The 12047-nt window shown below is 47.6% G+C and overlaps 1 protein-coding gene across 1 annotated transcript in view; it reads left to right on the forward strand.

The window, feature by feature from the left end:
• Positions 1–12047, forward strand: part of ZNF830 (zinc finger protein 830) — a 335378-nt gene that overhangs the window by 236069 nt on the left and 87262 nt on the right. The window contains exons 7-8 of the mRNA XM_040433002.1: positions 9631–9694; positions 10947–11027. Of these exons, the coding sequence (XP_040288936.1) occupies positions 9631–9694; positions 10947–11027 (145 nt within the window). The remainder of the gene's footprint in view (positions 1–9630; positions 9695–10946; positions 11028–12047) is intronic.

Raw genomic sequence — 12047 nt, forward strand, 5'->3', positions numbered from 1 at the left:
TATTCTAGGCGAGAAGCTGGGGATAGGGTCACCTCCTAGCTAATCCCTAACTGCTCTCCTTATTCTGCTTTGCCCACATTCAGACCTTGAAGGTAGGAATAATGTGTCCTCGTGCCTGGGCTGAGAATACCCTAGAATCCCTAAGATGGTGAAAGGGGAAAAAGGGACAGCCTGCTCCCTCAGAACCAGGAGGGGACAGACGACACACAAAAGCCAAGACAGCAAACCAAAGAAATAAGAAACCAACTTATCTTATCTGAGCCGGAAAAGCCAATCCTTCACTCCTTACTTCCACAGACTGACTGAGCTATAACCCGCACGGCCCCCTGGGAGTTAAAGTAATTTAAGCCAATGACCCCACCCAGAGCACCTGAAGGGAGGCGGATCTAGCACGACTCCAAAACAAATGATTAGACACGTGCTGCTAATCTGACAGACCTCCGCTCATCGTCTGAGCAGGGCATGACAGTACCCCCCCTTCTACGGGTGACCTCCGGACACCCCGGACCAACCTTATCCGGGTGGGATCTGTGAAAAGCCCTAACCAGTCTGCTGGCACTGACATCCAGCGCTGGAACCCACATCCTCTCCTCAGGGCCGTATCCCCTCCAGTGTACCAGGTACTGAAGGGAACCCCGAAGAACTCTAGAGTCAAGAACCCTGGAGATCTCGAACTCTAAATTTCCATCGACCAGAACAGGAGGAGGGGGCAATGGCGATTGCTCCACCGGTCTCACATATTTTTTCAATAAAGACCTATGGAATACATCATGGATCCTCCAAGTCTGCGGAAGATCCAGCCGAAACGCTACTGGATTGATCACCGCAGATATTTTGCACGGGCCAATAAATCTTGGACCCATTTTCAAAGATGGCACTCTCAGTTTAATATTTTTAGTGGACAACCACACCAGATTACCCGCACACAGGTCCGGACCAGTCACACGTCTCTTGTCAGCCATTCGCTTATACCTCTCACCCATCGTCTCCAAATTCACTTGGATCCTCCGCCAGATAGAAGACAAGGCAGAAGAAAATCTCTCCTCCTCTGGCATCCCAGAGGATCTAGTCCCAGAAAAGGTACCAAACTGAGGATGAAAACCATATGCGCCAAAAAATGGCGACTTACCTGTGGACTCCTGCCTACGGTTATTCAAAGCAAACTCTGCTAGGGACAAGAATGAGGACTAGTCCTCCTGATTCTCCGCCACAAAACCTGGAGGCAAAATGCGTGCCCCTATCAGAAACCACATCCGAAGGAATACCATGCAATTTCACGATATCAGCAAAAATCTGCGCAAGAGTCTTGGCATTAGGCAGACTAGTTAACGATATAAAGTGAGCCATCTTGCTTAAACGATCAACTACCACCAAAATTACTGTTTTCCCGGAGGAACTCGGCAGATCCGTAATAAAATCCATAGACAAGTGCGTCCAAGGACGAGACTGAATAGACAAAGGAAGGAGTGAACCAGCCGGTCGAGTATAAGCAACCTTAGATCGTGCACAGGTTTCACAAGCTGCCACGTAATCCTCAATGCTCCTACGTAACCCGGGCCACCAGAACCTCCGGGACACAAGGTCACAGGTGGACTTACCACCAGGATGTCCAGCAAGCACAGTATCGTGATGTTCCTTGAATACCTTGTATCGCAGTTCTAAGGGAACAAACAACCTCCCTGGGGGACAAGAACCAGGAGCGCCCTCCTGGGCTCCCAACACCTCCATCTCCAATTCGGGGTACAGAGCAGAGACCACCACCCCATCAGCCAAAATCTGAGCAGGATCCTCTGAATCACATCCCCAAGGAAAACTGCGAGACAACGCATCTGCCTTGATGTTTTTAACCCCAGGGCGAAAAGTAACCACAAAATTGAACCTGGTAAAAAACAGTGACCATCTGGCCTGTCTAGGGTTCAGACGCTTGGCACTTTGCAGGTAAGCTAAATTCTTATGATCCGTATATACAGTAACGGGGTGAGACGCCAGCTCCAACCAGTGACGCCATTCCTCAAAGGCCAACTTGATGGCCAGCAACTCTCTAACTCCCACATCATAATTCTTCTCGGCGACCGAGAGTTCTTGGAAAAAAAAGCACACGGGACCCACTTGCCAAGAGATGAACCCTGCGACAGCACCGCTCCAACCCCCACTTCTGATGCATCAACCTCCACCACGAATGGCTGAGATACATCGGGCTGCACCCGAATGGGAGCAGACGCAAAACACTTCTTAATAGTCAAAAAGGCCTGCAATGCCTCATCCGACCAAACTGAGACGTCGGCGCCCTTCTTTGTCATATCAGTCAGAGGTCTCACAATAGTTGTTGAATAGAATAGTTCAAAATAAATTTTCTATAATAATTAGTAAACCCCAAAAACCGCATCAAAGCTTTCTAATTCTCTGGTCGGTCCCATTCCAGAACCGCCCGGACCTTTTCGGGGTTCATACGAAAACCAGAGTCAGAAAGCAGATATCCCAAAAACGGAAGCTCCTGCACAGAAAACACACATTTCTCCAATTTGGCATATAATTTATTCTCCCGAAGGATCGTCAAAACCTGTCTCACATGATCCTGATGGGTCACCATATCAGGAGATTAAATTAAAATGTCATCCAAGTAAACTACCACGAACCTCCCCACCAAATGATACCAAATACCGCTGGCGCGTTCGTCAACCCAAAAGGCATAACCAGATTCTCAAAATGACCCTCGTGCGTATTGAAGGCCGTTTTCCACTCATCCCCTTCCTTGATTCTGATCAGATTGTAGGCCCCTCTCAAATCCAACTTGGAGAACACCTTGGCACCAACAATCTGATCAAAAAGGTCTGAGATCAAAGGAAGGGGATACGGATCCCGGGCCGTAATACGATTCAATTCCCGGAAATCCAAACAAGGTCTCAGCGATCCATCCTTTTTCTTTACAAAGAATAAACCTACTGCCACCGGAAACTTAGATGGCCTAATATGATCTTTTGAGAAAATCTGCATGATCTCCGCACATCGTCTGAGCAGGGCATGACACTGGCATAGACACATGCCGTAGCAGCGATTCAGGGGAACTTCCCATTTCTCAAGCATGTCATGCATTCCATAGCCAGTTATATAGCTGTGTGTCAAGTATCCTGCTAATCAACCCAACACCTGTTAAAAAAAAAACTGAGTACTTATGGAACATATGGGTGATATAGCACCCTGGCAAACACACCGTGCAATGGTCATGCTAATATGATTGTCTATTATAAGCAGATACTAAGCATTTCTTAAACACTTGTGCATTCTTAGAGAATTCCCCAGATTTGTTAATAGGAAGGGCAAATCTCTTGCCAATTAGTTGGTGCAAGCTGACTTTGCATTTAAAAAGTGTCTATACAAATAATACTCCAAGGAAAGGAACCTAATCCTGCTTATCTTGCTAGAATTGTTCCTTAGTCATGAAAGGAAGTCCTGTGCACCATACCACAAAGAGCAGGGGGATTGTTAAAGGGCTTCTGTCAGCCCACTAAACCGTTTATTTTATTTTTTTGTTTAATAATAATCCCTACACTGCGATCTCTGCATACATAAGTAAAATAATAATTTTCGTTCAGTAGAATTTGATAAAACGCTATTTTTATAATATGTAAATTACCTTGCTACCAGCAAGTAGGGCGGCTACTTGCTGGTAGCAGCCGCATCCTCCGATCCTAATGTTGCCCCCTCCGCATTGTGATTGACAGGGCCAGGGAACGGAATCGTTCTCTGCTGGCCCTGCCTGTTTTCATTCAATATCTGGCGCCTGCGCCGCGGCCGTACCTATCTTCAATCTGCGCAGGCGCACTGAGAGGCGGCCGCTCCATCCTAAATGCGCCTGCGCCGATGACATCACATCTACACCCGGCGCAGGCGCATTGAGGAGCGAGCGGCCGAGTGAGTGGCGGCCTCTCAGTGCGCCTGCGCAGATTGAAGATGGGTACGGCCGCGGTGCAGGCGCCAGATATTGAATGAAAACAGGCAGGGCCAGCAGAGAACGATTCCGTTCCCTGGCCCTGTCAATCACAATGCGGAGGGGGCGTCATTAGGATGGGGGCGTGGAAAAATCGCGCATGTTCCCGCAACGCACCCGCACCTTTTCCCGCAACGCCCGTGTGAAACCAGCCTTAAAGTGGGTTGTCCGCTTTTTATATTGATCAGAATATCAGATCTAGGAAGAAGCCATTCTAGTTAAGTAAATAGGGCGGAGGAGCTGTAATTACACCTGCTCGCTGCTGCACTATCGATGGCGAGCAGGTAAACAGAGAAGAGGACACATTGCTTGTAGGTTTGCTTTGCTTTCTCTACAAACAGGTGATCAGTCAGCCCCCTGTCGATCTGATATTGATGACTTATCCTGAGAACAGGTCATCAATAGGGATGAGCGAACCCGAACTGTATAGTTCGGGTTTGTACTGAATTTTGGGGTGTTCGTGACACGGACCCGAACCCGAACATTTACGTAAAAGTCCGGGTTCGGTGTTTGGCGCTTTTTGAAAGGCTGCAAAGCAGCCAATCAACAAGCGTCATACTACTTGCCCCAAGAGGCCATCACAGCCATGCCTACTATCGGCATGGCTGTGATTGGCCAGTGCAGCATGTGACCGAGCCTCTATTTAAGCTGGAGTCAAGTAGCGCCGCACGTCGCTTTGCTCTGATCAGTGTAGGGATAGGATGCAGCTGCTGCTGTTAGGGCCAGATTAGGCAGGGATTTACTCATCAAAAACACTTAATGAAGTGATCGATCTACAGCTGTGTATCATTCAACTTCTGCTAGTTAATTGCTCATTGTTTTTAGGCTGCCCAGAGCGTTTTTCTGTCACTTTTTTCTGGGGTGATCGGCGGCCATTTTGGTGTCAGCACAAGCTGCCACCAAGTCCATTTAACCATCAATAGTGTGTGGTTTTTTTTTTTGCTATATCCTACATCAGGGGCTTGGCTGTGCTTGCTATTTTTTGAGGGGTGAAATACAATTGCCAAAATAGCAGTACCCTAAATCTGGTGTTTCAGCTGTGGCTAGCCAATTGTAATACTGTCTGCTGTCTGGCAAAGGATATATTTTTTTTCTGGGTTGAATTACAATTACCAAATTAGCAATTCCCTAAATCAGTGGTTTTTGCTGTAGCAGGCCAAGTTTAAATCTATCCATAAAAGGGTATATTACATTATTATATTGAAGGTGCTGATAGGCTCATCCTCAATAACTTCACACGCTACCGTGCATTTCCAAGTCTAATTCTGTTTGTAAAAGGGATACCTGTCATCCAGGGCCTAAATACTAGGCCTACAATTTATATTCAGCTAAATCTGTGGTTACTGCTGTGCCTGTATTAGTGTAATACGGTACCTAAATAGATAGCCAGATAGTGTTAGGTGCCTGTAAAAAAAAAAAAAAAAAAGGCCTGAATTTGAATTCAATACATTGGGCCAAATAATTTTTTTCTTATTGTGGTGAACGGTAACCATGAGGAAAACATGGTCGTGGTGGTGTTAGTGGACCCTCTGGTGCTGGGAGAGGACGTGGCCATTCTGCCACAGCCACACGTCCTAGTGAACCAACTACCTCAGGTCCCAGTAGCCGCCAGAACTTACAGCGATATTTGGTGGGGCCCAATGCCGTTCTAAGGATGGTAAGGCCTGAGCAGGTACAGGCATTAGTCAATTGGGTGGCCGACAGTGGATCCAGCACGTTCACATTATCTTCCACCCAGTCTTCTGCAGAAAGCGCACAGATGGCGCCTGAAAACCAAGCCCATCAGTCTGTCACATCACCCCCATGCATATCGGAAATTGTCTGAGCCTCAAGTTATGCAGCAGTCTCTTATGCTGTTTGAAGACTCTGCTGGCAGGGTTTCCCAAGGGCATCCACCTAGCCCTTCCCCAGCGGTGGAAGACATAGAATGCACTGACGCACAACCACTTATGTTTCCTGATGATGAGGACATGGGAATACCACCTCAGCACGTCTCTGATGATGACGAAACACAGGTGCCAACTGCTGCGTCTTTCTGCAGTGTGCAGACTGAACAGGAGGTCAGGGAGGAAGACTGGGTGGAAGACTATGCAGGGGACGATGAGGTCATAGACCCCACATGGAATGAAGGTCGTGCCACTGACTTTCAGAGTTTAGAGGAAGAGGCAGTGGTGAGACCGAGCCAACAGCGTAGCAAAAGAGGGAGCAGGGGGCAAAAGCAGAACACCCGCCGCCAAGAGAGTTCGCCTGCTACTGGCCACCGCCACCTGGGACCGAGCACCCCAAAGGCAGCTTCAAGGAGTTCCCTGGCGTGGCAGTTCTTCAAACAATGTGCTGACGACAAGACCCGAGTGGTTTGCACGCTGTGCCATCAGAGCCTGAAGCGAGGCATTAACGTTCTGAACCTCAGCACAACCTGCATGACCAGGCATCTGCATGCAAAGCATGATCTGCAGTAGAGTAAACACCTTAAAAACAAGGAACTCACTCAGGCTCCCCCTGCTACCTCTTCTGCTGCTACCGCCTCGGCCTCTTCCTCCGCCTCGGGAGGAACGTTGGCACCTGCCACCCAGCAAACAGAGGATGTACCACCAACACCACCACCTCAGTCACCAAGCATCTCCACCATGTCACACGGCAGCGTTCAGCTCTCCATCTCACAATCATTTGAGAGAAAGCGTAAATTCCCACCTAGCCACCATCGATCCCTGGCCCTGATTGCCAGCATTTCTAAACTACTAGCCTATGAAATGCTGTCATTCAGGCTGGTGGACACAGACAGCTTCAAACAGCTCATGTCGCTTGCTGTCCCACAGTATGTTGTTCCCAGCTGCCACTACTTCTCCAAGAGAGCCGTGCCTTCCCTGCACAACCAAGTATCCGATAAAATCAAGTGTGCACTGCGCAACGCCATCTTTGGCAAGGTCCACCTAACCACAGATACGTGGACCAGTAAGCACGGCCAGGGACGCTATATCTCCCTAACTGCACACTGGGTAAATGTAGTGGCGGCTGGGCCCTAGACGGAGAGTTGTTTGGCGCACGTCCTTCCACCGCCAAGGATCGCAGGGCAACATTCTTTGCCTCCTGTTGCCTCCTCCTCCTACTCGGCTTCCTCCTCCTTCTTCCACCTGCTCATCCAGTCAGCCACACACCTTCACCACCAACTTCAGCACAGCCCGGTGTAAACGTCAGCAGGCCATTCTGAAACTCATATGTTTGGGGGACAGGCCCCACACCGCGCAGGAGTTGTGGCGGGGTATTGAACAACAGACCGACGAATGGTTGCTGCCGGTGAGCCTCAAGCCCGGCCTAGGGTGGTGTACGATAATGGGCGAAATCTTGTCGCAGCTTTGGGACTAGCTGGTTTGACGCACATCCCTTGCCTGGCGCATGTGCTGAATTTGGTGGTGCAGAAGTTCATTCACACCTACCCCGACATGTCAGAGCTGCTGCATAAAGTGCGGGCCGTCTGTGCGCGCTTCCGGCGTTAACATCCTGCCGCTGCTCGCCTGTCTGCGCTACAGCGTAACTTCGGCCTTCCCGCTCACCGCCTCATATGCGACGTGCCCACCAGTTGGAACTCCACCTTGCACATGCTGGACAGACTGTGCGAGCAGCAGCAGGCCATAGTGGAGTTTCAGCCGCAGCACGCGCTGGTCAGTCGCACTGCGGAACAGCACCACTTCACCACCAATGACTGGGCCTCCATGCGAGACCTGTGTGCCCTGTTGCGCTGTTTCGAGTACTCCACCAACATGGCCAGTGGCGATGACGCCGTTATCAGCGTTACAATACCACTTCTATGTCTCCTTGAGAAAACACTTAGGGCGATGATGGAAGAGGAGGTGGCCCAGGAGGAGGAGGAGGAGGAAGAGGGGTCTTTTTTAGCACTTTCAGGCCAGTCTCTTAGAAGTGACTCAGAGGGAGTTTTTTTGCAACAGCAGAGTCCAGGTACAAATGTGGCCAGACAGGGCCCACTACTGGAGGAGGAGGAGGATGAAGAAGCATGTTCACAGCGGGGTGGCACCCAACGCAGCTCGGGCCCATCACTGGTGCGTGGCTGGGGGGAAACGCAGGACGATGACAATACGCCTCCCACAGCTTGTCCTTACCTCTGGGCAGCCTGGCACACATGAGCGACTACATGCTGCAGTGCCTGCGCAACGACAGCAGAGTTGCCCACATTTTAACGTGTGCAGACTACTGGGTTGCCACCCTGCTGGATCCCCAGTACAAAGACAATGTGCCCACCTTACTTCCTGCACTGGAGCATGATAGGAAGATGCGTGAGTACAAGCGCACGTTGGTAGACGCGCTACTGAGAGCATTCCCAAATGTCACAGGGGAACAAGTGGAAGCCCAAGGCGAAGGCAGAGGAGGAGCAAGAGGTCGCCAACGCAGCTGTGTCACGGCCAGCTCCTCTGAGGGCAGGGTTAGCATGGCAGAGATGTGGAAAAGATTTGTCACCATGCCACAGCTAACTGCACCACCACCTGATATGGAACGTGTTAGCAGGAGGCAACATTTCACTAACATGGTGGAACAGTACGTGTGCACACCCCTCCACGTACTGACTAATGGTTCGGCCCCATTCAACTTCTGGGTCTCCAAATTGTCCACGTTGCCAGAGCTAGCCTTTTATGCCTTGGAGGTGCTGGCCTGCCCGGCGGCCAGCGTTTTGTGTGAACGTGTATTCAGCACGGCAGGGGGCGTCATTACAGACAAACGCAGCCGCCTGTCTACAGCCAATGTGGACAAGCTGACGTTCATAAAAATGAACCAGGCATGGATCCCACAGGACCTGTCCATCCCTTGTGCAGATTAGACATTTATAACTACTTCCCCTTAACCATATATTCTTGTACTCCAGGGCACTTCTTCATTCAATCCTCTTTATTTAATTTTACCATTATATTGCGGGGCAACCCAAAGTTGAATGAACCTCTCCTCTGTCTGGGTGCCGGGGCCTAAAATTATCTGACAATGGCCTGTTCCAGTGGTGGGTGACATGAAGCCAGATTCTCTGCTATGGGACCTCTTTCCTCTGTCTGGGTGCCGGGGCCTAAAAATATCTGACAATGGCCTGTTACAGTGGTGGGTGACATGAAGCCTGATTCTCTGCTATGACATGAAGCCTGAATCTCTGCTATGGGACCTCTCTCCTCTGTCTGGGTGCCGGGGCATAAAAATATCTGACAATGGCCTGTTCCAGTGGTGGGTGACGTGAAGCCTGATTCTCTGCTATGGGACCTCTCTCCAATTGATATTGGTTAATTTTTTTTTATTATTTTTTTTTAAATTCATTTCCCTATCCACATTTGTTTGCAGGGGATTTACCTACATTTTGCTGCCTTTTGCAGCCCTCTAGCCCTTTCCTGTGCTATTTTACAGCCTTTTTAGTGCCGAAAAGTTTGTGTCCCCATTGACTTCAATGGGGTTCGGGTTCGCGGCGAAGTTCGGGTTGAGTTCGGATCCCGAACCCGAACATTTTCGGGAAGTTCGGCCTAACTACTCGAACCCGAACATCCAGGTGTTCGCTCAACTCTAGTCATCAATATAAACAAAAGTGGACAACCTTTAAAAATGCCAGTGTTTGTCAACTAATTGATTTAACTAATTGGTGTGTTTTTGCTATGTAGGAAAGGGAATACAGCAGAAGCCTTACCTGAGGGATTCTTTGATGACCCAGACGTTGATGCAAAGGTAAGTGTTCATTCTGCCTTAGGCCCCTTTCAGATGAGCCGATGTCACGCTGCGGACTCGCAACGCAGCACCTGGCCTGAACTTCCAGCACTGCCGAGGTCACATAGCATTATATTTATTTATGATGCTATGTAACCCTTACAGTTCTGCTATGTATTGGATAACACTAACAGCATTATGTCAGTGTTATCCAGTACATTTCAGACTTCTAAGGGTTACATAGGATCATAAATCAATATGCTATGCGACCCCGGCAGTGCTGGGAGTTCAGGCTGGGTGCTGCGCTGCGAGTCCGCAGCATGACACCTGCTCATCTGGAAGGGGCCTTATGCAGTGCTCTTTGCGTTGCCATAATAAGTTCATGAACCCAGCATAGGGAGTATGTCACAAGACATAACTTTTCTGATGGAGGAGGCCTGTTAGCCTGGCATGTGTTGTGAGGTACTAAAATTTGCTGCAGTATTCTCTGAAATAAGTCAGATCACGCTGCCGTAAAGCTGAAATTATTTGCTGTATGGGACAATGCTATATATTACTTGAGGTTGACAGTTAAAAGTAAGTAATAATGTGCTTTAACTCTGGTCCAGATATTGCAGTAATGTTTCCTAAGAATCTATTGAGGAAGTAACCCAGGCATTTACATACCATGCTGCTTTTATGGGATAGGCAAACTAACTAAAAGTTGAACTCCTGCTTTTGGCAAATTTTTTATTCTGTACATCTCCCCAAAAGGTGCATTAACGCATGGCAACTGAGCAGGCAATTATTTGAAAGGAACCGTTCCTTCCCCAAAATTTCCTGCTCGTTATAGTGCATTTACATGCAGCAATCACATCCACGGCTTGGGGACCAGCGATGGCGACTGGGCAGCAGATCACTGTTTACACAGCACGATCTGCTGCCCTTTAACAATAAGTTAGGTGCCTGCATAAACAATAAATTAACCCGATAAACAAGATGATCAGCAGCACCTTTCCATGGGCAAATTATCAGGAAGTAACGTTTGTATGAATGTTTGTTCCCAATAATCAGCTCAATCATAGTCCAGTGTAAATTGCGCCTTTACTTCAATGCCACCATAACAGTGAGCCTTCACTATTGTTTTTAATTTCTTGCCAACTTGACCACCAAGCAGCTGAATCATCAGCCACATGGCAAACAACATAGTCTGTATAATATATAACATATATTGAACATAACATATATTTAAAGATGAAGATTTGATCTAGTGACTGATTATGTTTCTTTTAAGGTTAGGAAAGTCGATGCTCCTAAAGACCACTTGGATAAAGAGTGGGAAGAGTTTCAGAAGGAAATGCGTAAAGTCAATACTGTAAGTATTCCCTATTTCTGTTTTTCTCGCCTGGTCAGCTTAGTTTCCTGTATCAACACTCAACATGCAATTTACAGACCTGAAATTAACTTTTTTTAAAAATGTTTTTATTGCATTTAATGTATATATCGTTACTTTGTGCACACAACCAGTTTTCAACATACGCTACTGAACTTTACTAAATGGCATTTAAAAGGTTGTTTCATGAAGCCAACTTTTATCTTTATGTCCTTATTAAGACATATTGACATCTTAGAGGTGGGACCACTATCTGAATCAAATGGGGAGCCAATCTGTACAAATGACTGCCGTGCTAGTGGGCTTGAAGCCGTCCTTGCTACTCCATAGGTGAGATTCATCCAAATGACCACCATGTATGACTACATTTCCTCTGCAGCAGCCAAAATTGTTGTCTTGCTGCAGTTTGTCCTGGCTAGATTAGCTTGTTCACAAGTGCGGTTGTTTCCAGTGAGACAACCTTTTTAAATTGTGGCTAATATTTTATTATAAGCAATGATTATTTCAGACATGATGTCTTTGGTTAGTTTCCTTGCCATAACCAGCAAGGAAAGGAAATACCATTCCAATTCTGTTCAAGAAGTGCTCCAAAACATGCAAAGACTATGTAATACACACACAGCATGCCCACATAAAACAGACTGCACCTCCGTTTATCAAGAATAATAGCAAAAAAAAATGTAATATATCAATAATGAATCATATACAAATGACACACAAAGAACAGCAAAAAGTTTAAAACCAATTAAAATGCTGCGAAAATGGCAGAAAGCCTGATCCTGACCCCAAATAATGTCACAGATCCCCGCATGAATGGCATGTACTGCAATATGACCTAACCTATCAATTATAGTCCTAAAATACACATAGAATCAAATGTCACAATAATGTACCTGTAACACAAGCGAGTAGTGGGTTAAGGGCTAAATTCATCCAGCCAGTGATGGGCAGTTAACATCTACTGAATATACTGAATTAGTAATATCTGCTACAGACATGGCC

Source organism: Bufo bufo, chromosome 5, assembly GCF_905171765.1.
Source record: "Bufo bufo chromosome 5, aBufBuf1.1, whole genome shotgun sequence".
Classification (NCBI taxonomy): Eukaryota; Metazoa; Chordata; class Amphibia; order Anura; family Bufonidae; genus Bufo; species Bufo bufo.